General features: G+C 49.4%; 2 protein-coding genes across 9 annotated transcripts in view; both read left to right on the top strand.

Moving 5' to 3' along the window:
* Positions 1-8,907: 8,907 nt before the first annotated feature.
* MOB3C (MOB kinase activator 3C) lies at positions 8,908-17,495 on the top strand. 3 transcript variants are annotated; one of them, XM_039254851.1, is made up of 4 exons: positions 8,908-9,058; positions 12,386-12,854; positions 14,985-15,187; positions 15,503-17,495. In XM_039254851.1, exons 2-4 carry the CDS (start codon positions 12,437-12,439, stop codon positions 15,530-15,532), a joined length of 651 nt encoding a protein of 216 aa, XP_039110782.1. In that variant the 5' UTR covers positions 8,908-9,058; positions 12,386-12,436; the 3' UTR covers positions 15,533-17,495. The 3 variants fall into 3 exon arrangements, with proteins under 3 accessions (XP_039110782.1, XP_039110784.1, XP_039110783.1); XM_039254853.1 differs by having other exon boundaries at positions 14,985-15,146; XM_039254852.1 differs by lacking the exon at positions 8,908-9,058 and adding an exon at positions 12,009-12,089.
* A 3,202-nt stretch (positions 17,496-20,697) lies between these two features.
* MKNK1 (MAPK interacting serine/threonine kinase 1) overlaps positions 20,698-25,432 on the top strand; it is a 41,670-nt gene continuing 36,935 nt past the window's right edge. For 4 of the 6 annotated variants that reach the window (XM_039254833.1, XM_039254837.1, XM_039254836.1 and 1 more), the window contains exon 1: positions 20,717-20,781. The gene's annotated coding sequence lies outside the window, so the exon portion shown is untranslated. Of the gene's footprint in view, positions 20,801-25,432 lie in introns of all 6 variants that reach the window. The other 2 variants (XM_039254835.1, XM_039254834.1) reach the window with 2 other exon arrangements.

Genomic DNA, 25,432 nt, shown 5'->3' on the forward strand with positions numbered 1-25,432 from the left:
CTTCCCAGACTCTTGGAGTCCAGATGGCTTCCTTGTATGATTGTGAGAGCTGAAATTTCCCCAGCTCATGACCCCTGGAGCCAAATGCTGGACTATCTGTTGCACTGGATTATTTGTGCCTGGCCCCTGCAGCTGCATGGAGAATTGTGTGTGGCCTGTGTAGGCTGAAGCTCTCCATCCATCCTGTGCACATTTGCTCTTGCCTGTGGTGAGGGAGCAGAGGTGGGTGATGCAGGCATGGGGGATGAATGAGAACTCAGCTACAGAGCTCGGCTGGGAAACTCACACCCCATTGGAGCTGGGATTGATTGGCTGGAACTTTCTTGCCCTTCTCAGTTTGTCTCAGAGCCAGCAGCCCGCACTGTGTCCTTTGGGCACCCCTGTGGAGAAGGAATTGCTTTCAAGGTCAGGAAAGCTCTGAGTATCTCAGTGGTGGTCTACCATATACCTTCTTCCCAGAGGCAGATCCCATCCCTCAAGTGACCCTCAGATAGCCTTTTCCTGAACCCCTTCTCTCTGTATCTTGTCTCCTTTTTGTGTCTTTCTCTTTTTCCCTTTCTACCTGCAACTCACCTTAATGACTTTCTCTCCTGAGTGCTATATCTGTAGAATGTATGGAATATGACCTGCACCAGCAGATTTTGCAAGAGTATCAAAAGAGAGAGTGAGAAATCTAAGGTGGTGTCAAGGTTACTGAGGATGGTGGATGAACTTAACGCTGTTAATTGCTTTAACATGGATCCAGCACAAATGTCTAAGCTATCATCTACTTTCCCAGGAGACCATCTTAAGAAAAGCATCTAGTTCCCTTCCAAGGCGATTTGTTCTCCTCTCCCTGACTTACCGGACGGGTCATATGAGGTAGCTCTTAAACAGTACATATGCTAAGCACTCAATGTGGGGTAGTGGGTGGACCCACGGCTGGAGTTAGGAGGCTGGGTCCCAGCTCCAACATTTTCAGGCTGTGGCTCTTGGCCAAGTCATTTTGAAGACCTTTCGGAGCCATTGCTTGCCTCCCAGGTTTGTTGCAGGACTCAAAAATGACCAGAGAGGTGAAAGCACTTTGTAAACCAAAAAGTTCCTTACAACTGTCAGTGATTGTTACAGAGTTCCAAGGAGGAAGTAACATAAGAAACAGCCCACTTTTCAGGGTTTACTGTCCAAAGGTGAAGACAATCTCCTGGGCTTCACCAGGAATCCTAAGAACTTTCTGCAAGGCACTATGAACTTTCTGTGCCGAGGGCTCCCCCGTGAGGAGGATTGGTTCCAGGCAGCTGGTGGAATGAAAGCAGACTCCCTGGAAGAGGGGAGTGCACTTTTTTCCCTTAGCCTGGGGCAAAGCTGTGCTCCTCGAGCTGTTTCTTGAAAAAATCCTTAGTGCAGCCCCTGGGGAGCTGGATAACAACTGTGGGAGGTCACAGGCTGTACTTGCTGTGGAATTCAGACTGCACAGGGTGCAGTGTGAGTCCTAGAAGCGGGGCCCCACCCACTGCCTGAACAGCTGCTTTCTGGCTAGGAGATGCAGTTTTCATACCTCCAGGAAATGAAGCCAAGATGGGACCTAGTGATTCTTCCACAGAGAGCTGTAGGGCAGAGCATGGGGAGTCATCCTAACATGCCCAAAGCCTTCTTCCCCCTGAGTGTAACCTCTTTCTCTCTGGCCCACCCCTCCTTTTCTCTCTCGGAGGACAGTTTCACAGCTCTAGAAAGACAAACCTCCCTCCCAGGGTTGATGAGAGGAAGAAATGAGAAAATGCATCTCAAGCAGAGGTATATAAATGTTCACTGAATGGCTTTTATTGTCATTATTTATCTTTGGACCCCTCTCCTTCACTCCCTGGGCCTGTTTCCCATTTACTTGGAGGAAGTTAGACCAAGTGATGATAGTCAAGGGCCTTCCCCTTTAAGAGTGGATCTCTTTCTGTTGCATGTAATGATCCTCTGTAGCCTCAGGTTTTTCTTCTCTTTTTTGTTTTAAATAGGGCTTGAACTCACACACCTGAAATCAAGAGTCCCATGCTCTACTGACTGAACCAGCCAGGAGCCCCAGTGTAGCCTCAGTTTTATGAGCTGTGAAATGGGACACCTGTGCCTGGTGGAAAATCCTCAGAAGACTGAGGCTTTTGTCAGCACCCACAAAGCAAGGGCAAATACAGTGTGTCTGCCAAATCAGTGCCCGACATCCAATGAGTCCTCAGTAAATACTTATGGAATGAATGAATAGATGAACAAATGAATGAAATGGGTATACTGTTTTCACTCTACCATGCTGTCTCTGTAAGATGTTAAAACTATACTATTTTCTTTTTTTTTTTTTACAAATAGTTTATTGTCAAATTTTTTTTTTTTTTACAAATAGTTTATTGTCAAATAAAACTATACTAATTTTCTACTATCATTACTACAAGACATCATCCCCAGCCCTCTGGGAGGCCCTCCAGCTTGACCCCGCCCCACAAGTGAAACAGGGAACCGGAAGAGGTTGTCTTAGTATGTCCAGGCTGCTGTAACAGAATGCTGGGCTGCTGTAACAGAATGCCATAGACTGGTTGGCTTAAAAAACAACAGAAAGTTATTTTTCACAGTTTTGGAAGCTGGGAAGTCCGAAGTCAAGGCATTCACAGGTTCAGAGTCTTTTTTTTTTTAATATTTTTATTTATTTCTAAGAGAGAGAGAGAGAGAGACAGCGTGAGCAGGGGAGGGTCAGAGAGAGAGGGAGANACACAGACTCTGAAACAGGCTCCAGGCTCTGAGCTGGCAGTCAGCACAGAGCCCGATGCGGGGCTCGAACCCATGAACCGCGAGATCATGACCAAGCGAAAGTCAGACGCTTAACCGACTAAGCCACCCAGGCGCCCCTTTCAGAGTCTTATGAGGACCTGATTCCTGGTTCATAGACGGCCATCTTTTTGCATCTTTGTGTCCTCACATGGAAGAAGCAAGGGTATTCTCTGGGGTCTCTGTTGCAAAGACATCATTCCTGAGGGCTCCACCCTCATGTCTTCCTCACCTCCCAAGGGCCCCACCCCCAAATACCATCACATTGGGGATTCGGTTTCAACATATGAATTTGAAGGGAGGATAAAAGCATTCAATCTGTAGCATAGGTTCTCAAACCTTAGTCTTCTGAATAAACCTCACTGGAGAGCTTGCTAAACAGCAGATTCCTGGACCTACCCCAGAGATACTGAAACAGAATCTCCATGAGAGAGGCCTAGAAATCTGTCCTTCTGTGGTTCCCTTTTAAAACTTATTGTTAATAAGTTCACTCATTATTATTAATAAGTAAATACTTAATATTTAAGTAGTTATTATTTAAATAAGTAATATATATTATGTTTAATTGTTAATAAGTTTACTTATTACTGTTTATAAGTTTTGGGGTGCCTGGGGGGCTCATTCAGTTGAGCGGTTGAACTTCTGACTATGTTTGGTCAGGTCATAATTCCAGGGTTGTGGGATCGAGCCCAACATCAGGCTCGATGGTGGGCATAGAGCCTGCTTAAGATTCTCTCTCTCACCCTCTATCCCGCTACCCTCCCACTCATGCACTCTCTTTCTCCCTCTAAAATAAAAATAAAATTAAATATATTACTGTTAATAATTTTCAATTTACTGTTGAAATATTAAAATGTATACAAAAGTAAAGCCAATAGTATAATAAACCCCTAGTCCCTATGACTCAGCATAAATAATTTTTAATACATGACAATTTGGTTTCATATCTACTCTCGCCCACTTTCTCTCCAAATCCTAGACATCATATTGTTTCATCCTTACATTCTTCTGTTTATATTTCTAAAAGACAATTACTTACAAAAAAATCCTTAAATAACAATAATTCTTTAATATTATCAAAAGTATAGTCATTCAAACTTCCTAATTATTTCATAAACTGTTTAGAATTGATTTGTTCAAATCAGGATCCAAAGAAAATCCACAACTTGCAACTGATATGTCTTTTAGTCAATGTTTAAAAAAAAAACAACCTATTTTTGGGGGCGCCTGGGTGACTCAGTTGGTTAAGCGTCAGACTCTTGGTTTCAGCTCAGGTCATGATCTCATGGTTCGTGAGTTCAAGCCCCATATTGGGCACTGTGCTGACAGTGTAGAGTCTGCTTGGGATTCTATCTCTTCCTCTCTCTCTGTCCCTACCCCCCAGAAGTAAATAAACAAACTTTAAAAAAAATTTTAAAGATTAAAAACTTATTTTTTAATAATCTTGTACTCACATAGAAATTGCAAAAATGATACAGAGCTCCTGTGTACCCTTCACCCAGCTTCCCCCAGTGACAATAACTTACATAACCATAATAATGATCACAACCAGGAAACTGACATTTAAAACTACAGACTTTATTTGGATTTTACCAAATATACTCATTTTTCTTTTCTTTCTTTCTTTTCTTTCTTTCTTTCTTTCTTTCTTTCTTTCTTTCTTTCTTTCTTTCTTTCTTTCTTTCTTTCTTTCTTTCCTTCTTTCTTTCCTTCCTTCTTCTTCTTCTTCCTCTCCTTCTTCTTCTTCTTTTTTTTTAGAGAGAGGTGGGGCGGAGGGCAACAGAGATAATCTTAAGCAGAAACATAAGAGTGTAGAGCCTACACAGAGCCCAATGCAGGGATCGAACTCATGAACTGTGAGATCATGACCTGAGCCAAAATCAAGAGTCACTTAACAGACTGAGACACTCAGGCACCCCAAATGCACTCATTTTTCATTTTTTCTTTTGTATATAGTTCTGTGAAATTGTATAACCTGTGACCTGTGACCCAGAGAAAGTCCCGTATACTATGTCTTTATAGTCACACTCTCCTCCCCAGCTCTAACTCCTGGCAACTACTGATATCTCTACCCTGAGTAGAGTGGGACACAACTTCCTGTGCAGGCTTTGTGGTAGGCTCTAGGAAAGGCTGAGCCTGGGACACTGGTGAACCCCTCCCCCAAAACACACATATATACTATCACCTCTCCTGGGAACAAACTGGAAACTACCCCAAGTTGTTGGAGGGTATGCACCTAGGGGAGGGAACAATGCCTGCCAGGGCCAAGCTGGGGGTCAGGTCAGAGGGCTGTGAAATTGTCCTAAGGCCCATATGCACACACTGCACCTCTCCCTCCAAGGGTGGGTGGGGAGCCTGGAGAGAGGAGTACCTTGGAGCACAACCAGGCTGTGTTTCTGCTGTGTTTCATACTGCCTGGGTCTCTGCCCTTGCTTTACAAGATCACAGTAAAAGAGGGTTTACAGGGAAAAGTGCAAACCCTCTTCTACACAAAGCCTGCTGGATGCTTGAAAGCCACACCCCACCCCCAACAAAGACTGGTCTCCTGCAGTTTACAAGGACTATTGCATTTGACCCTTGCAGCTCTTCTATTATTTTTGTTTTGTTGTTTCTATTTTACAGAAGGGGAAATAGACTCAGAGAGAATAAATGCATTGTCTGAAGTCACACAGAATTTTAATGGAAGTCCTTTTCAACCTTGTTCTCCCCTGTCACATTCCCTTGAAACTTGTCTTCCGCAAGCTAAAAGAGATCTAAGCTCAATCCCTCTTAACTGCCATGGAGGTATCCTTCACTTTTTTCTCCATATACAGGATGGAAGACTCGGAGGAGAAAGCCTGTCTTCTGGGCAGGGAGGGGCAGAAGCTGAAATAGAAACTTCTCCTTTGGAGAATGAGGGGAAGGTGGGCACTGTCAGGCTATAGGAGCCGCCAGATGCCTGGTGGGGAGAGCTACTGTCGCCCATTCTGGGGGATGTGTGGAAATGAGGGGGGGCTTTCTATAGGAGGGGCTAGGGAGTCCCCAGGAAAAGGTCACTCTGTATCTGAGGAGTCACTGGGTACAGACCTACAGGCCTGGGAGGGCAGGGGCGGGGTAAGGGGCAGGAAGTTGGTCCTGATAAGGGATTTGAAATGGTGTGGGTGGAACATACTCCTCTGGTACAAAATGAGGAAGTTGACTTTTCCAGACACACACAGAGAGGGGCAGAGACTTTCCCAGATACACACAGCAGGTGCCCAGGTCTGGACACAACACAGCTGCAACTTGGAGCTCTCATAGAAGAGTCTTGTGCCCAGGCTGTGCAGTGGAAGAGGGTACATCCTCAACTAAGTTCCTGATGGCTCCTGCCAAGCTTCAGAGACAGAGCCTTATTTCAACCACTTACACTCAGAACACAGTGGGATGGACCAGTGTCTGTCCCATAGGATTACAACATGCCATCAGAGAGGGTAGGAGTAACCCAAGGTCACAGCTAATATGTGGTAACAAGCCATGACCTTGTTCTCCAAGGTCTGGGTCTGGAAGGACAGTCTCTCTAGCCAAGACTGAAAGTCACTGGAAGGAGATACAGGTATTTGAGGAATCTGGGTTATCTCTGGCTTCTCCCAACCTTCTACCTGCCGCCCATCCCACCTTTCAGACTGTCAAGTTGTATTGAGACAGATGCCAGGGAGCTCTGAGGATGAGCTGGGAACTTCTGAACTTCCTTCAAAATGGATCTTTTCTATTCCCCACAACATAAGATTCTGTGCTTTTCACTCTTCACCAGGCAAACTCCTACCCATCCTATAAAACCCAGCTTGGAGGTACAGCAAATAACCATGTACAAAACCACAGAGGGAGTCACATCACATTCCAAAGAATCTTACAGACCATCATCTCCAACCACAATGCAATATAATTAGAAGTCAACAAGAAAAATATAAACCTCCCATAGGCTGAGAAACTAAAACCATACTTCTAAATCATCCATGAATTAAAGAGGAAATGACAATGAAATTTCGAAATATTTAGAACTGAATGATAAGGAAAACACAAACAGTTTCTATTTCCTTTGTGAAGTCCCAGGCCCTGGGCCCATGTGCCAAGCATTTATCTTCTGCTGCCTCTCCAGCCTCACTCTGCACCCTCCTCCTTCCAGCTTTAGGCCGTGGAAGGCCCACATTGCTCAATGGGCTGCAAAGAGGTTCCCTTGCCCAGGCTTTGGGTAGGATTTTCCCCTAGACCTTTGCACTATGATTGCTCTGTCCGTGGAGCTTATGCCAAATGCAGTCAGTAGCCTCCTCCTCATAGCTTCCACTTTTACCACTCCCTCCCAGCACCCCTGCAGCTAGGGGTGACCACTTCAGCCTAGGGTAGATAGTGAAGGGGTGTTCTTGATAGCCCTTCAGTGATATGCCATCCCTGTGGTTTTCCTACACCCTGAATACACCTCTAAATAGTGCTTTTTTTAAAAAAAATGTTTATGTATTTTTGAAGAAGAGAGAGACAGAGTGTGAGCCGGGGAGGGGCAGAGAGAGAGAGAGAGAGAGAGAGGGAGACACAGAACCTGAAACAGGCTCCAGGGTCTGAGCTGTCAGCACAGAACCTGATGTGGGGCTCAAACTCACGAACTGTGAGATCATGACCTGAGCTTAACTAAGTCAGACGCTTAACTAACTGAGCCACCTAGGTGCCCCTAAATAGTGATTTCTTTAAACTCTCATCAAAGTGACCAATTTGAGTGTTCCATGTGCTTCCTGCAGATAACCCTGCTCTCCACTCTTACAAAGGGCTCACCATCAGTCCATAACCATGTTCTCACTCCTGGATGACTGAGCTCTGCCTTGTGTTATCTCTGAGGATTGGACCTACTGCTGACTTGTCAGCACCTGAGGTCAGCCACTGAATCAGCTTCCTCACCTGATCCCTGGCTCTCAGTGCAAGTCATGCTCAGTAAAGGTATTGATTAGGATATCAAACAAATGAAAGAATAGTTTAGAATTCCTTCTGCATACACTACAGCATGCAATTGTTTGCTTACAGGGGATTTGGGGAAGAGCGAAGACTCAGACATCATAAAAAAAAAGAAAAAAAACTTCGAGCTAGGTAAAAATAGGTGCTTACAAAAGATGAATCCTCAGTTCTAGAAGCTGGGATCCTTAAGGATCCAGTCTGTTCTCATACCATCAAGCAAGCAGAAGATCCAGACACAAGAGGAGCCCAGTGATCTGTGCAATGGTAAATGCCTACCTCCTGATGCCAGCTCCTCCTCCCCCTCACCTCCTCATCTTCTGCACCCCTCCAGAGTGACCTCTGCCTTGGCCCTCCCACCTCAGAAGGCCTCCAACCTTCCCTCCCATCCCAGGACCGTCAGCCAACTGGTCTCTGGGCCTGGACCACAGCCGGTGTAGTGGTATGGGATATCTGTCTGCCTTCAGGGGAGGAACCTAAGCTGAAAAGTAGAGAGAGCAGATCAGGTCTTAAAGGTTTGGATTTGGTTGAAAGAAAGGAGGTAAAGAAGATATTTCAAACTGGGAAGAACTGGAACAAAGATCTTGTGGGGGGAAACGGGGTGACTTTGTGTGAGGAGTGAGGAGAATTTGCCCTAAGCAAAGCACTCAGGTGGAGGCGCCTGTCATCTGAGCATTCTTCAGGGCCAGTACTTTGAGTGCTGACTGGAAAGACTCAGCTGGTGTTTCCCAAAACATTCATTCACTCGGCAAATGGGCATTAATTAATTGCCTGCTATGTGCCAGGCACCATGCCAGAAACTGAGGGTACGGGAGTGGATAGAGCAGACCCGATCCTGATTGAGCTCAGGGACAAGTGGAACACAGACGATTCTAGGCGGGCAAGGAAACCACCATTACCTAGCAGCCCTTGTTTCTGCTCCACACAGAAGCTGGGCCTGTCCCCATTTTACAGTTGAGGAAGCGGAGGATGCCTTAGTGGCAGAAGTCCAAGGGGACTGGGCCAGGGCCAGCTGCTCAGTCCTTCGCCCAGCGGGAAGCTGGGAGCGTGATTCGGACTTCCCGGAAAGGCTGGAGCGCGTCTGTGCACTGGGAGGGGGTCCCCTTTCCCCGCCCTTTCCCCGCCCGGCGGCCGCGGCGCGGCTGGGCCAGGAGGGTGGGGGCGGAGCTGGCGTCGCCGCGGGGGCGGAGGGCGACCGCGGCCCGGCCGGGCTGGCAGGCCGGTGGACAGGCGAGAGAACCGGCCCAGCCGGAGGACCGGAGGAGGACGCGACCCAGCGCGTCGGGGATGTGACCCTGCGGCCAGAGAAGAGGACCGAGGCGGTCCCGTGAGTGAGCGCCGCGCCCCCGCCGCGCACACGGCCCAGCCTCGCTGCCACTTTCATTTCTTCCTTTCTCCCGACGTAGCCCCGACCGGAGGCGACCTCCGCCCCAAGGCAGGCTGGCCGCGGCGCTAGGTCCGGGGTCCGAGGCTCTGAGCTGTAAAAGTCGGGGTTGGGGGTGGCGGTGTTTGAGGGGGGCGTGTCTTCAGGAGCGGAAACGTCAGGCCTGCGCCTCTGGGTCCTAAGACAGGTCTGTCCCGGCAGCTGGGCGAGGAGGTCAGGGGTCCAGGGGGGAGGGCAGAGGTGGGCGAGGGTGACCAGGAGCGGTGGGAAAAACGTGGAGTCCCGCCTCTACCTTGCTCTTGGAGCTCTGCCCTCAGGGCGCCCCCGCACACTCATCCAACAGCCGTAGGCTGCATTTTGGGTTCAAACTGGGGCCAGCCTGTCCAAGATCCTGCGCCAGACCAGAGGAGCAGCAGGTGGCCCTGGCAGAGGGCTAAATGTCAGGAACAGGCAAGGCCATTCTGTGGGCTTCTTTTGGGAAGCCTACCCAGATGCCCACCCAGGGAGTGAGTCATCACTGGGTACTTTAGGAGTAAAAGAACACCCAGAGTTAGGAGCAGGACTGAGAGACCGAAATGGCCATGATTCAGGGAGGGGACAGAGGTCCTCTGAGGGTTGGGAACTCAGCAAGGGCATGGGAGTGGGAAGTGGTGAGACAGGGATGTGTATAGATCCCCCCCCCCCCTCCCCGACTCCTTCCTGAAGCTTACTTACATTTTCCTGGGGAAAGACCCAGGCCTTGAAATTCTACAGCCAGAAGATGGGAGTCTAGCTCCCTGGTCAGGTCACTCAGGTGCTGTGGGGGCAAGGGGGAGGTTCAGCATGTTGGGGGAACAGGAATTAGTTTCATCTGATTGGTGGGAACATCTCTCCCTCCACTCCACTCCACTCCACTCCACTCCACTCCACTCCACTCCTTTCTCTCCTTCCACTCCTCTCCTTTCCCTTTCCCTCCACCAGAACAGTGACCAGCCAGCACAAGAAAATGGTCCTTTACTCATTGTCATGGGTTGAGCCCCACCTTATCCCAGTTCCCAATTCAACCATTAGAGATGGTAACTTGCTTTGTGAATGGTGGCTCCTCAGAAACAGGACCTCTGTTTCCCCATCTGTGCAAGAAGTGGCTTGTTCAGTTGATTTCTCAGGGCTCTTTCAACTTTACAGTTCTTGATTCTAAGCTTTCCTTAAAGCCTGAGCATCAGCTATGTGTCATGACCTAGACTGGGGGAGTGGGGTGGGGATATGGGGGGGGGGGACACAACAATGGCCAAATGGCAGCTTCCACCCGAGGAGAAAGACATCTGGGTTTAGTAGAGGGGACTGTGGGTGGAGGTAGCATTCAACCTGGCCATGTGTAGTCAGAGAGACCAGTGTAAGAAAACACACAGAGGCAGGAGGGTGGGGGCAGGTTCAGGGATCAGGACAGGAAACAGACCTGGGTGGCTGGTGGAGGGAAGTGGGCAGGAAAGGTGGGGTGAGATGATGAATGGTCAAGTGGTAGTCTATTGGCAACTGTCAGTAAAGGGGGCTGGGCAAAGGAGGAGAGCCAGGAACCCCACCTAGTTGCAGTAGGAGCGATTTTGGAAGCACCTGCTACAAGCAGAGTTTAGAATGCAGGTGGCACGTGAAGGGGTGGAAATCTCCTCTGGGATCAGGAAGCTTAGGAGCCACACTGGGGACTCCTTTGAGTAGAAGTCAAGGATCAGGGAATGGGTGAGATGACTTTCTACATCTTCAGGGTTTTTTTTTTTTTTTTCTCAAGAAGCCAAGATCCTGCTGGGAGACCTGCCCCTCCTGTCCAAACCACCTGTCATTTACTTGACCATCCCCATCCTGGCCTGCCTGTTGTGGGTACAAGGAAGAATCCTCGTTCCAAACTTCTCCACTAGCCTGACCTGTTGCCTAACCTGACACCTCTCCCAAATGCCACCTTGTTTCTGTCCTCATTCCTGCATTCTGCCCAGCATTATTAGAGACGGAATAATAGAGAAAGGAAAGTGCGCTGTATCAGCTCTGAGGTTAAGGCAAGGTTTGTTTGTGGCTGTATTCAGCCTCCGTCTAGGGCTTGAGTCAGGATTCAGATTGACCAGGGTCAGGGCCAGGTCAGAGGTCAGCCCAGAGCCACAGCTCAGTGCTCAGCCTACACTCAGGTTTAGCCCTCGGTCTGTGCCTAAATTCCATTTTCAGTAGGTACCTGGGTCTGACTTTCCCAAGAGCTCGCACATGCACAGCGTAGGTGAGGTGACTACCATACCATTCCCAGAAACCTAGTCTGTATCTGAGTGACCCAGGATGTTGCATGGGTGAGATCCATGCCTGCTATGGGGGTCACCCAGCCAGGAGACTAGAACGCAGGACCCTTGCCTCCAAGCCTGCTGTTCCAAAGTCTGTTCTGAGTCTGGGATGCCTCCGTTTAAGAGGCAAAACAAATGTGTCTGAATTCTAGATAGGCCCAGCTGCATAGATCTGATAGCATTCCCTGCTTTCCAGTGCTAGGCACGTAGTAGGTGCTCACCGAACTTGTACTGTCAGGTGCAGGAGGAGGGGCCGGTAACGTGTTCAGGTTTGGGGCTGGAGGAGGCTGGCTTAGTAGGGAAGGATTTCTAGCCACTGTTGGAGGAAGTGGTACCCATCTGGACCTGCCACCTCCCCCTCTCCTCCAGTGCCTGCAGCCACACTCCAGCTGGCCACATGAGGTCCCTTTCCTTTTTTGGGGGGAATAAAAGGAAAGTACATTTTTGGTAGAAAAGTCCCGCTGCTCCCTGGGAATCCCCGGTGGCCGGATGGACTACGGGATATCCCAGAGGAAGCTGAAGGCGGGGCCTTGCCCCTGCCCCAACCCCCAGCACAATGCAGCCAGCCTCTCCCATGCTGCACCAGCTGGTCCACAGGGCGTCCCTGAGGTCATCTCATCCAGGCCTCTGCCTCCTGGCTGGCCTGCAGGAAGCCTCTGCCACCTCTCTAATGGTCAACAGTAAGTCTGATGAGCACCTGTTGGGAGCCCAGGCCCAGACCTCTGTGAGATGCAGTGAAAGGGGAGAGATAACACAATGAGATGGGCGGGCTGTGGGCGATTGGTAGGGGGAGTAAGGGTAGCTTGGAAATGGGGCAGCGGCCCTGGGCCTAGGGAATGAGGAGGATTTAGACTCCAGGCAGAGGCTGAGTTTGGCCAAAAGCTGAGAGTGAGAGGGAAATGATGTGTTTGGGGGTCAAAGCCCTTTTGGTGCGGACCTCACCACCATTCTCCCCCTGTGCCCTTGGCCCTGGCAGGGCATCCACAGGTCCTGTCCCTGGACACCTGGCCTTCAGCCCAGCCTGACTATGGCGCTGTGCCTGAAGCAGGTGTTCGCCAAGGACAAGACATTCCGGCCTCGGAAGCGCTTCGAGCCAGGCACACAGCGCTTCGAGCTGTATAAGAAGGCGCAGGCATCACTTAAGTCGGGCCTGGACCTGCGCACTGTGGTGAGGCTGCCGCCGGGAGAGAACATAGACGACTGGATCGCTGTGCACGTGGTGGACTTCTTCAATCGCATCAACCTCATCTATGGCACCATGGCTGAGCGCTGCAGCGAGACCAGCTGCCCGGTCATGGCCGGAGGGCCCCGCTATGAGTACCGCTGGCAGGACGAGCGCCAGTACAGGCGGCCCGCCAAGCTCTCGGCGCCCCGCTACATGGCCTTGCTCATGGACTGGATTGAGGGCCTCATCAATGACGAAGATGTCTTTCCCACTCGTGTTGGTGAGTGCCACCTGGCATGCAAATCAGGCCTGGCCAGGGAGGGAGAGAGCCACCAAGGCCATTCTACAGATGAGGCATTTAGTTTGACATAGCAAATTCTGTAAGAGGTGGGGGAAGGGGGCATGATTTTCATCCCTATTTTGTAGAAAAGGAAACCGAGCCTCAGAGAGATTAAGTGTCTGTTCAAAATCAGGCATCTTGACCTAGGACTGCCTGATTCTGTTTGGGGCCCTTCTTGCCTGAGGCCTAAGTGCCCTTCCAGGAACCACCTTGGCAAGACCACTATGATTCTCAGAACCTTCTAGAACAGATGTCTGTAGGTGCTCCCAACAGGTCACCCTGTCTGGGCTGACTGACTTGCTATCTCCTGGGAGTTGCCTCTGACTCCCGCTCCAGGAAAGGGAAGGGGGTGGGGATTTGGAAGGCCAGACTGTGTCTCCACCTCAGGGGGCTCTGAGGGCAGAATGTTCCCTTGTCAGGTCCAAGCCATGGGCCTTTTCTTATCTCAGCTGTGCAGCCTGGGCCCATGAGGGTGGGGAGAGGAGATGAGTGAAGTCACACAGGCCCTGCTTCCCCACCCAAGGGCAGCAAGAGCCAGTGTAGGCCCAGGAGCTGAGCAGGCATGACACTGTATTCATCACAGCAGCCCCACCCCCACCTGGCCTCCCATTTAAGGCTGTAGGAACCAGAGATGGGTTGGGCAAGGTGGTCAAGCCCAGAGGGAAGATGTCTGAATACTGAGAGAGGCTGGGCACTGAGTCACGATAGGTGCTCACAGCCCCTCCCCAGCTTGGGGCCTGCCATTTCCTGCACTATCATGCCCAACAGTGGGCATCTGCACTTCGCACGGGAGGAACTGAGGCCAACAGTGGCAGTGCAGTGAATCAGGAGGGATTCAGAAGTGCAGCTCAGGTCTCCTGAGACCCAGGGCCCCAAGTCTAGATGGGTAGGACAAGTCTGAGGAATATGGGCTGGACTTAGAAGGGCTCATAGAGAGGCAGGGCTTAACCCCACCTGAGAGCAGTGAAGACCAGTATGGAGCAGGGTGGACCAGTGTGGGCCTGCATCTGGGCTCTTATTCTCTTCTAGCCTCTTCTGACTCAGGCCTGTGAGCCCCAGGTGTCTGTACCTTAACCCTCAGGATGTCTCTGCCTCAGCAGAGAAGGCAGCATAGCCACCAAATCTCTACCCTGAGTGTGGCCACCAAGGTCTCTACCCTGAGTGTGAGGGGCTGTGCAGAAATTGGGCCTTTTTCACAGGTACCAGGGCTTCTCTCAGGCAGGGGCTGTGGCATTTATCTTTGCGGGTTGCGGCAGTACAGTGCCAACAGCATTTGAATCCTGCCTTCAGTCTGTACTAATCAAGAAGTATGGCCTTGGGCAAGTGGCTTCACTGTCGTGCATCACCATCACACACTTCTACTTTATCATATCTATAAGGGCTATGATACCCATATCATATGAAGCAAAAGGTGTGGAAGGCCCAGCACAGAACTTGGCTCAAAGATGGAAGCTTCTTTGTAAGCGTTATTGAATAGTTGAAGGAATGAGAGATACCTGAACTAGTTCTTGAGGATTTTGTAATTCTCAGGACTGGGGATCTGGAGCCTGCTGTGTGAATGTTATGAAAAGGAGGGGGTTGGGGTGAGGCTGGAGAATAAGGTCAGGATCAGATCATGGAAGGCCTTGAGCAGACACCATGCTATGAAATTAGAACTTAATCCCAAAGACCGATGTTTTTAAAAATGGAAACTAGATGTTGATAAACTCGCTTTGGAATTCACCCAAATGTCACAGGACAACACCTGCAGATGCATGTATTTCTGTGAAGAATTTGAGTATAACTTTCATCATAACCAAAGAAGGGTTGGTCAGTGACCCCAGCATGGTTGCAGAGTCCTGTTCAGGGCGACAGAAAAATCTGGGAGATGATTTGTATTTCAGCAAGGGAAGGGCACAGTGAGATTTGTACTTTGTTTAAAAGGGAAGTGGGGAGAAAGAGGACCATGGTCTCTCTCTGTCCCCAACAGGGAAGTGGCTGTCCTAGGCCTGTGATGGGGAGGGCAGGGTTGGGCAGGGTTTCATTACCAGGATAGTGATCCCCCCACTTCTGCCCATCCACAACCCCTAGGAGTTCCTTTCCCCAAGAACTTCCAGCAGGTCTGCACCAAGATCCTGACCCGCCTCTTCCGTGTCTTTGTCCACGTCTACATCCACCACTTTGACAGCATCCTCAGCATGGGGGCCGAGGCACACGTCAACACCTGCTATAAACACTTCTACTATTTCATCCGTGAGTTCAGCCTCGTAGACCAGCGGGAGCTAGAGCCATTGGTAAGGCCCCTGTTGCCCTCCCCAACAAAGGCTAGCCTTGGAATTTTCCAATCCAAAGGCTACCTACTTCAAGAAAATGCAATACCCAAGTGGATGGATTAGGGGAAGGCAATTCGTTTAGCAGTAGATTCTGTTCCTTAATAGAGAATTCATTCAAGACTCAGTTTACAGACTCAGGTCTATAGCCTGGAGTTGGGATTGGGGGCAGGAAGGGGCCAGGTTCAGGCAGAAGAAGAGCCAGGCCCTATGGTTTGGGAAGGGGTTGCCTGGTAGGTTGAGCTCTGACTGATCCCTTTCCGTCTTATGTCTCTACAGAGGGAGATGACAGAGCGGATCTGTCACTGAGCCCAGGCCTGGAGTTGTTGCCTGTCAGATGGACCATGTGAACACAGAGTGGCTGGGGAGAGGACCCTCAGAAGTCTGGTAGCAGAGAAATCTGAAGTGCCTGGGGCCCCTCCACACACACAGAGCCCCTGAACTTGTGGTTCTCAGGAGTCTGCCCACATGCTCCTTGACTGCTGATGAATGGAGAAGGGGAGAGCTTAAAAATGGATGAACAGAAGGGAAAAAGGAACTACATCTCCACATGAAGTCTAGGGGTGGGATTGGCTACATTTCTTCTCCAATACTCTTCCATGGTGGTTCCCTTCCCTCTTTGGGGAATGTGGATGTGGTTGAGTGATAGCAAGAAAGGTACTAGAGACTGAGCAAGCTGTGTGAGTAAACAGAGACGACTCTGCGTGTGTGTGAGTATATGTGTGTGTGTATGTGGTTTTCACCGTGGAGTGTGTCTGTAAGAACTAGCTGCTTTAGACCCACCCTGGAACGTAGTAGGCCCTCCATAAATGTTAGGTAAATGGATGAATGGAAGGAAGAAGGAAATAAATAGGGATTGGGACCACCAGACCATGACCACCATAGGAGTGATGACAGGTCAGTCTCCCGACTCTGACTGTGTGTATAAGTGCACAAAATGTGATTGTAGATGTAGCTCTATATTTGAACCTTCAGGCTACCATCTTCCGTAAGCATGAGTTCTGGAGAGCTATAGGGAGTTGAGTAGGGGGTCTTGCCCTGGATACCTATACCCCTGGCCCACCACAGACACACATTCTGATTTGCTCAGCCAAAGATGCCTAGGAACTGTCATTTCACTCATCCCTCTGCCTCAGGAAAGCCTGATTATAGATAGCCTCTTGAGGCTGGGGGTGATCCCTCATATCCACAAAGGTCCTCTGGTCCTTAAACTGGAAATCATACACTCCAATATAGCTCCCAGAGTCTATAGACTTGGCTCTCAGGATCTGAAGCCCAGCACAAAAATAATCCTCCAACCCAAGGAGCCAGTGGAACTTGCATTGGGGAACTCCAGAGTCTTTTCTCCCATCCAAGGACACTGAAGATGTGTTGCTAGTGAATGGACTCTTCTAGGCTTGGAAAACCCCCATCCTACAAGGACCTGCCTCCTTCCCAACCATCCCTGAGACATTCCAGCTGGTTGGATAGCTGTCCACAGAGAACCTGTTGATTTGACACTCCATTACTCGACACCACCATGCCCAGCCCTGTGCCCAGATCCACAGGTGGGGAAACTGAGGTAGAGGGAGGGCCCTCCCCTCCAAGAGCCTCTACCCTGGGAGGCCAGGATGGAGAGCCAGGAAGGGCCTGAGGATTATTCTGAGAATCATCTGTGTACCTAGGAGGAAATGGAAGCCCAGAGGAAAGGAGGGAGAAACTGTCCAAGGCCTGGCAGCAAGGCTTTTGTGGAGCTGAAGTAGAAACCAGAGGTCCTGACTGCCACCTCAGGGCCTGTGGACTGCTACATAGGGAGGTGAGACGCATGTGGAAAGGTGGTCTGACAGCCCCTCTCTAGGGCACAACTGTTCCTGCCTTGAGCAAGGACTTCTAGTGAATTCCAGAGTACTCCACTGCCTCTCAGGTCAGCTGGGGCTGTCTGCTGAGCCAAGCCTCCAAAATCATGCCCTTCTCAGTGGCCCAGCAGCTGCCTGATCTCTGGGGAAGCGTGTGAGGCTCCTGGGGCCAGCCAGCTGGACCTGGGACCGCTGCCTCTGGAGAAGTTCCCAAGGGAAACACTGACCCAGCTGCTTTGCTGGATGCTCTGGGCTGGGGTAGGATCCAGGGACCAGAGACTCCCTCAAGGAGGACTGAGAACTGGAAGATGGGTTCTAAGCCGTGGCCAGTGCTGACTGCAGAGGGGGTGGGGAGACGGGAAATCTATTTTTGTGAAACAGAGGGAAGACTTTATTATTGTTATTTTTTGGTAAAATAAAGGAGGCAAACTAAAGCAGCACTGGTGGGAAGCTGTGGTCTGGATGCCACATGGCTCCTGGGCAGGCTGTGGAAGGAACTGGGCCAAAATGGGGAAGGGAAGGCTCTTTGTCCTGAGATCCCAGGCCATGTGGAGGGCTGACTGGTGTGGTCATGTGTGGCCTAGATCTCTAGGGTGGAGACACTGAGGTTTTCCCAGGGCTCTGGGAATTCTGGACCCAAAACTTCTGGCCTCATCTAGGACTCTGAGAGTCAAGAGGGCCAGCTTTTGACTTTGGAGAATTCAGTCTCTTGGGGTCTTTCCTTGTTTCTGCTCAGGTTCCCTGGCATGGCCATTCTCAACCCACCCCTTAATCTGTGTGGTTTATTGGAGCTAATGGGTTAAGGGACGGGGCAGAAATACAGTTCTAACCCCAATCATAGCAGAGGAAGCCCTTCTCAAGAAAAGGCTGTTTGTTGGGTGCTAGACAGAGCTCCAAGTTGGGGTGGCAAGACATGGGTAGACTCCTGAGCTTATTCCCTAGGAGACAATTTGCTTAGGTCTTGCTGCCATTCCACTGTCCCTCACCCACCAGCTGCCCACACAAGAGCAGAAAACAGCTTGTTCTTAAGAGTTAGCAAAGGGCTACCTAGTGCTCTTTCCTCTCCCTAAGAAGGAGACAGCCTGGCTTTGTGCAGTGGTTCTCCTGGGAGGCAGAGGCCTACAGTCCAGACCCAGCCCAGCCCCTGAGGTACAGTGGCGGGCCTCTTTTCCCCTCTAGACCTTGATTTCCCAGTCTGTTTCATGACTAGGTGTGGGCATAAGGGACTGACTTATCTCTGAGATCCTTCATTACTCACAGTCTGTGGATCCTTCACAATCATAACAGCTAATACCATGTGTTGGGTACAATTCTAAGTGCTTAACACGTAGTAGCTTACCAAATCAAGTTTGTCTTTGGTTAGCTGCCTGGCTCCCTTCCTGATGCCCAGTGTCCCTGCTTTCACTGCTCCAGGATCTGGAGGCCCAGCCCAGCATTCTAAAAGGTAGCTTTGCTTGTACACTTCCTGTGACCCACTACCTCCTCAGTGACTAAATAGCTCAGACTCTTCTAAAAGTTCAGGCTCTGGGCCCATAGTTATTTTGAAATACACCATGGCAGAGAAGGTAAATTTATCTCAGAACTGTGTGGCTAAGGCCTACACTTTACATGGGAATGACTGAATACATCAGGAAGACATCATAAAACTACTTTGAGAAATTCAGACAGGGATGCTCAGAGAAGACAGGACAGAGGTAGAGAGAAAGGAAGGTACAGAAGAGAGAGCTGGTGTCTTAGCAAGACGGGAAACAGCCTCCCACCCCCACCCCACAGGGCAAAACTTGGCAGGAACAGGTCCTGAGAGATGCATGTGCCGGGGGTAGAGGGGCAGTTTGTTGGCAGCCACTGCAGAAGACTTTGTTGTTCTGTTGTTCTGTTTGTTCAAGATCCATAAAAATACTTAGAGCAGGAAATGAGAAAGCGAGCCACTCTCTGCATCTTGGGGCAGAGCATCCACCTTTGAGTAAAGGATGCCCCACCACCCTGGCCCTGAAGAACACTGGAGCTGCTTCTTTGAAGTTTCTGCTGCCATTCCCCCCACCCAGGAACCTGTATGTAGTGTGTGGTGAAGGGAGCCACAGTATGGCTGGAGCTCCACCTGTTTGGGGGGAGCCCTCCTGGAGCCCTTCCTTCTCTGAGCCCCCCAGAGCCCTCATCTGATATATATTTTTTTAAATGTTTATTTTTGAGACAGAGAGAGACAGCATGAGCGGGGAAGGGGTAGAGAGAGAGGGAGACACAGAATCTGAAGCAGGTTCCAGGCTCTGAGCTGTCAACACGGAGCCTGATGCGGGGCTTGAACTCACGAACCACGAGATCATGACCTGAGCCGAAGTCGGACGCTTAACCGACTGAGCCACCCAGGCGCCCCGCCCTCATCTGATATTAACTGAACTTGGTCACCATGTACAGAGACATAGCAGTTTTGAGAACCTGGATTGGAACATAGGCCTGAGCAACTTAGGACCAGCTGGCTGTTTAGATATTCAGGGAACAGAGATAGGAACAGGCCAGCATGGCCTCTGAGGACATGAAGCTTGAGTGAGCCTGGAAGGTGATGGGTGGGAGAGGTCAGGACATACAGGGCCTTCAGGTTCGACTGAGGGATTCTGTAAGTGACCCAACACAGAAGCCTGGGAGAAGATTCCCCTCTCCAGCCTTCACACAGACTGGGAATTCTAGCAAAGCCCTGAATGTGCTCTCACGTTCTAGACCTTCTTCCATCATATAGGTGAGAACACTGAGCTCCAAAGTGGAAAGGAACAAACATTTGTCAGGATGGCGGGAGATGGAAGTCTAAGAGGCTCTTAACTAGCAGTGCTCATCAGACTCACACAACCATCATGAGACAGGGAAGGGATGTTTATACTTTCGTTTCACCAAGGGGGAAACACATTTAGAGTCAGGACCTGATTTAAACCCAAGTCAGCACTCTCCTTCCCTCATTACATTTGCAGCCTGGGGAAGGGCTGAGGGTTGAAATATCAATTTAAATGCACTTGGTTTTCTCCAAGAAACTAACTTAAAAAATTTTTAATGTTTATTTATTTTGGGGGCGGAGGGGGGGTGGCAGAGAGTGATGGAGACACAGAATCCTAAGCAGGCTCCAGGCTCTGAGCTGTCAGGGGACAGGGTATCAAACTCACAAGCGGTGAGATCATGACTTGAGCCCAAGTCAGACGCTTAACTAAATGAGCCACCAAGGCTCCCCTCCAAGACATTAACTTTTAAGTGTTCCATTTTGAATTCCTGGGGGTAATGCTTTACTCAAGGAAACTCTCACAAACGTCTTAAATTTTACAGAATTAGCCCTCGTTTTAGAAAAGACTGGGAGCATTTCCCCACATGAAATAGGCACTTTAAAAATTGCATCCTGGTACAGGGAAGCTCCCGGTAAGTGTTGATTACACCAGCCGCTGCCTGGCCGCGTCGCTCCTGGCGCTTGGGTGACTTCCCGACCTTCACTCCAAAAAAAAAAAAAAAAAAGTCAAAGGAGCTAAGCCCCACCCCCAGGCCCAGCAATCCCCACGCCCCTCTCCCTCTCGTCTTCCCAGTTTACTTAGCTCGCTCCCACCCTTTCCCGGGGGTAGCCATCAGGGCGCACGCGCAGCTCCGCCCCTCTCTGGTCCGGCCCGCCCCTCGACTCTAGCACCGCCTCTTCCGCGTTCTCGGAGCGACCTGCAGGTGTGTGCGCGCGACCGGTCCCGCAGAGAGTCAGCGGAGGTAAAGGCGACCCAGTGAGGTATCCCTCGGAGCAAAACGGGGCGGGGGGCGTCTGTGAAGGAGTCGGTGTGCCCGGGACAGGGCAGACAGGGCCTTCCGAGCGGCCCGCGGTCACGAACCGATCGTGCTGTGAAGGGAATGTTGAAGGGGACGCTTGTTTAGGGCTCTCCTCAGGGACCCCGTCTGGGACCTGGCGGTGTTCCGTCAGGGGCGAGCTCAGGACGCAGCGTGTGTCCCCGTTCGGGTCTCAGCCAGTGCCTGAGGTCGAGATTAGGTTGTGACAGGTGTCTGAGGTCGGAGCTCAGGCAGCGGCCAGTTTGAAACTCAGCCCCAACCATGCTGTATGACTGGGCTCAAAGCGCAGGCAGTCCCCCATCACGAAATAGATTTTCATGTGAGGAGTTTAATGATCTGTGTGTCCTATCTTATTTTAAAGTGAACTGTTTTCATCTAAAAGCTCTTGACATGTGTGGGTCGCTGTACAGTGAGGAGAAATGATGTCAGGAGTAATCTCTTTCTAAGGAGTTTCCAGGCTACCCGTCAGGTGGTCAGTAGCAGATCAGAGCCCAGCGCAGGTGACACGAGTGAGCTGTTGGAAGTGCTTGACTTTGGGTTAGGGAGTCCTGGGTTCACATTTCACACCTGCCACTTCCTAGCTGTGTGTTCTTGGGTCATTTCCCCTCCCAGAGCTGTGGTTTCTCTTGTATGAAAAGGGCATCGTAGGGCCATTGTGAAGGTTTACTAAGATTACATGTGTCACCCAGGATGGCACCTGTCACAGAATGGGTGCTGAGTACATGGTAGCTGTGATTTCTAGGAACGAGGTCATTTTGGAGGGGAGAATGTTAGAGAGGCCCCATGGGAAGAGTTGAGGAGACCTAGGTCTTGAAGCCTCAGTGGACTTTATAGATGGAACTGACCTTGTAGGATGGGAAGGGAACTGATGCTTATTGACCATGGCTCACATGCCAAGCAGCGCCCCGGGCAGTGGATGTATATTGTGTACTGTCTCACTGGGTCCTCAGTCACCTGCCTGCTGCTTTCAGCCCCACTACTCTTTGCTTCAGCCGCTCTGAAAAGGGCTAGGCTGGAAGTGATGTAAAGAGGAGGCTCGGGGTTGGATGTTCATATGGAGCCAGACCAGTTCAAGACTTTGGTGTCCCCTTCCCCAGTTTCTCCCACCTCAGCTCTTGCCTTTGTGTGATCCCAGAGTTAATTGCGTTCTTGACTTTGGGGAGCTGGTTACTCTAGTGCTGTAGCAGATTTGATGGTTAGAGGTCCTGGCAAGAGAGCACGTCTTAAACTTAGATTGCATGAAGCTGAACCATGGCAGATAGAAGTTCTGTGAACAGGACCTGTTGGATTCCAGCACATGCTTAGGAAGTGCGTGTGGCCTCCTGTTATATGGTCCCATAGTAATCTAGTAATGTGGTTCCTTTTACCTCCTCTTCATGGGTGCCCATGTGATCTTCCTAAGATGGTGTTCTCATCATATTATGTCTCTGCTCAGAAACCTTGGCAGGCTTCATTGCCTACTGTATAGAGTCTGGACTCCTCAGCTGCATAGACAACCCTCCCCGCCTAATCTGTTCCCAAGTCTGTCTCCTGCCCTGTTTTCCTGTGTTCTCCCAAAACTATACCCATGTCTCAATCAAAACCAGCTAGTTTTTGTTCCTTAGACACTCCCTGCATTTTTCTTTGCTTGTACTCTCTTCCTGGCATTCCCTCCTCCTTTCTTGTCTTTCAAGGTCTGTCTCATGTGACCTTCTCACTGAAACCTCTCTGTTCCCCTTGCTGGATTAGATGCCCCCCCTTCCCAACTTCTATAGCAGGGGCTGAACCTCAAATATAGCTCTAGTTACTGTCTACATTGGGGTATATCACCCCATGTGTACTATGAGTACACTGGTAGTAAGGGACCATGTCTGTTTCATCCCTCCTCTTCCTGACACATAGTAGGCCTTTGCAGTGTTTGTGGTTGAGTGAGTCATTGAGATTTTTTATGTATTTGCTTTGGTCTTTGTTTTATGAGCTTTAGGTTCAGAGTGGGCCTTTGTGTTTTGCGTTTTCTTTGTGCTAAGGAGAGCCCTTGTTTTGACTGATGATGTCCTAATTTACAGGCATCAAAGGCAAGAAAGTGCAGGAATTCTGTACAAGGCAGGATACTTCATTGATTATTGTTCTCTTGCCTTTGCTGTGAGTTTTGTTGGAAGGGAGGTGGTGCTCTGTTCAAGGACCTGAACTGAGTGTGATATAGATCATGCAGGGGAAAGCTCACAGGTGGTTTATTAATCTGTTGGCCTTGGCATTGGCCTGGCCCTTTCCATCTGGAAACCAGCAGCTACAAATTCACATTTTCCCTTGCCAACAGCTTCAGCACATGGAACAGAAAACTCCTTGATGATCATAGAAAAATACACATCATTGAAGGTAGAGGAGTTTGAGAACCATCTGTTTCTACCTCTGATTTTATGGATGGGGAGAGGCCCCAAGAGGGGAAGGGCTTGATCAACACTGCACAAGGAATCAGTCAGTGACAGAGATAGTACTAAAAGCGAAATTCCTGACTCTGTTTTTTTTCATTCCACTGAACTTAATATAATATCTAACATTTATTGAGCACTTACTATTTGGTAAATACTATTTTAATGCTTTGTATGTAACACCTTAAAACTCTGTTTATACACTTGGATACTGAGGCAGATGAAAATCATTCAGATTTAGTTTCTGATTCCACAACTCTGGTTTTTAATATGGTGGGGATGGCAGTCCTCTCCTAACCAGTGGAGTGGAATGGTTCTCTACAGAGCTTTCTGGCAGATCACCCTACCTCTGTGAGTGACAGATATTCTCCCAGCAATGTGTCCCTATAACCTGGGGAGATGTTTTTAGAGGAATCCAGAGTGTGTTGAAAGAATAGATGAAAAAAGTGAAGGAAGCCAATGAATATTAGTTTATCATGTTTATCAAGTAAGGTAGTAAATGCAAAGTTTTAGAATAAACTCAGTCCAAGATCTTTCTGTAAAGATTCCCAGTCAAGGATGGCAAGATTCAATTCAATGAACACATATTGAACTTTTTCTATGTACAAAACCCTGGTACTGAGAAATATACACAGAGGAAAACAACACATTTCCTGCCCTTCTGCAAGTAATTGTCTTCTCAGAGCCTTCTCCCACAAGTGTAGTTGGGAAGATAGATAAGTACATAAATAACTGAAATCAGGCTGACTGTGGTAAATGTAGTAAGGAAGGTAAACAAAGTGGGAGTTTGGGAAAAGGAGAAATCAATCCCAACACGACCAAAGGGGATCTAGAGGATTCCTGAAGGTGGAAATTTATGCTGGGCTTTGGAACAAGTTCATTTCTATGAGAAGCAATATGTTAGGTGCTTTACACACTATAATTTATTTAATCCTCACAATCTCATAATGTGGGGATATTTGTCCCCAATTTAAAGACGAAGAAGCCGGACCTCAGAATGATTAAAGTGACTTGCCCAAGGTCAGGTAGCTAGTAAGTGGCAGAGCTTGTCCAAACCTATGAGTGTTGAATTTCAAACACCTATGTTCTTTCCATTATGCTGCAAGGCTCCTAATGCCATGACTAGGGTTCTGTTTACTCTGGCTGCATAATGGAGGGTAGTCTAGAGCAGAGAAGGTCCCGGAAGGAGGACATCAGTGAGGAGGCTGTTGGAATAGTCCAGTTCAGGTTTAAACTGTGAACCACCTGCCTAATATGGAAGCTGCCTGTTCCAGGTCTGCTTGATTGTTCAATGCGTGGGCATTTTTAGCAGCTGCTGTAGCATCATAAACCAAGCATATTGCCGTTCTTTGTGAGTAGAATTTCAGAATCAGTTTAGAGAGGCTGCTGGCACCCTTACGTTTTAGGCATAGGTTCTAATGTAAGATTAGCAGGTGATTACAGAAGTGTCTGGGGAAGAAACCCATTTGGTGGATACTGTTCCTTCATTTTCTCACCCTTACATTCAACAAAGAATCTGTAGTGGAGGAAAGAGAACTACACTTAGTCACTAGGCTGGTCCTAGTTATGCTCATTATCATCTGTGAGGCCTTGATCTTGGCTTCTTCCTCTGTAATATTGGATCTGTTTGGGTTCACTTCTGAGATCTCTTCTCTTGCTAGTGTCACGTGTTGCTTTGCTCTTCCTGGTTTGAGGTAGTATAAACAAGCGGCTGAACTGGGACACCTGGGTGGCTCAGTCGGTTAGACGTCTGACTCTTGATTTCAGCTCAGGTCATGATCTCACAGTTTGTGAGATTGAGACCCACACTGGGCTCTGAGCTGACAGCAGGAAGCCTGCTTCGATTCTCTCTCTCTCTCTCTCTCTCTCTCTCTCTCTGTCTGTCTCTGCACCTCCCCTCTCCCGTCTCATAATAAATAAACTTTAAAAGAAGTGGCTGAGAATATGCACATGGATTCCAAGAGATTAGGTTTAAATCCCTGCCTCTAATGCTGCTTCTAGATTGACAGTAGCCAGGTGTATAGACTCCAGAGTTGGACTGGCTAGGTTTGAGTCTGAGCTCTACTGTTTGCTAGCTGTGTGACTGGAGTAAGTTATTGAACCTTCCTGGTTCTCAGTTTCTTCATCTGTAAATTGGGGATACAAATATTACCCATCTCTTAGGGTTG

Source organism: Hyaena hyaena, unplaced genomic scaffold, assembly GCF_003009895.1.
Source record: "Hyaena hyaena isolate Hyena2069 unplaced genomic scaffold, ASM300989v1 scaffold_503, whole genome shotgun sequence".
Classification (NCBI taxonomy): Eukaryota; Metazoa; Chordata; class Mammalia; order Carnivora; family Hyaenidae; genus Hyaena; species Hyaena hyaena.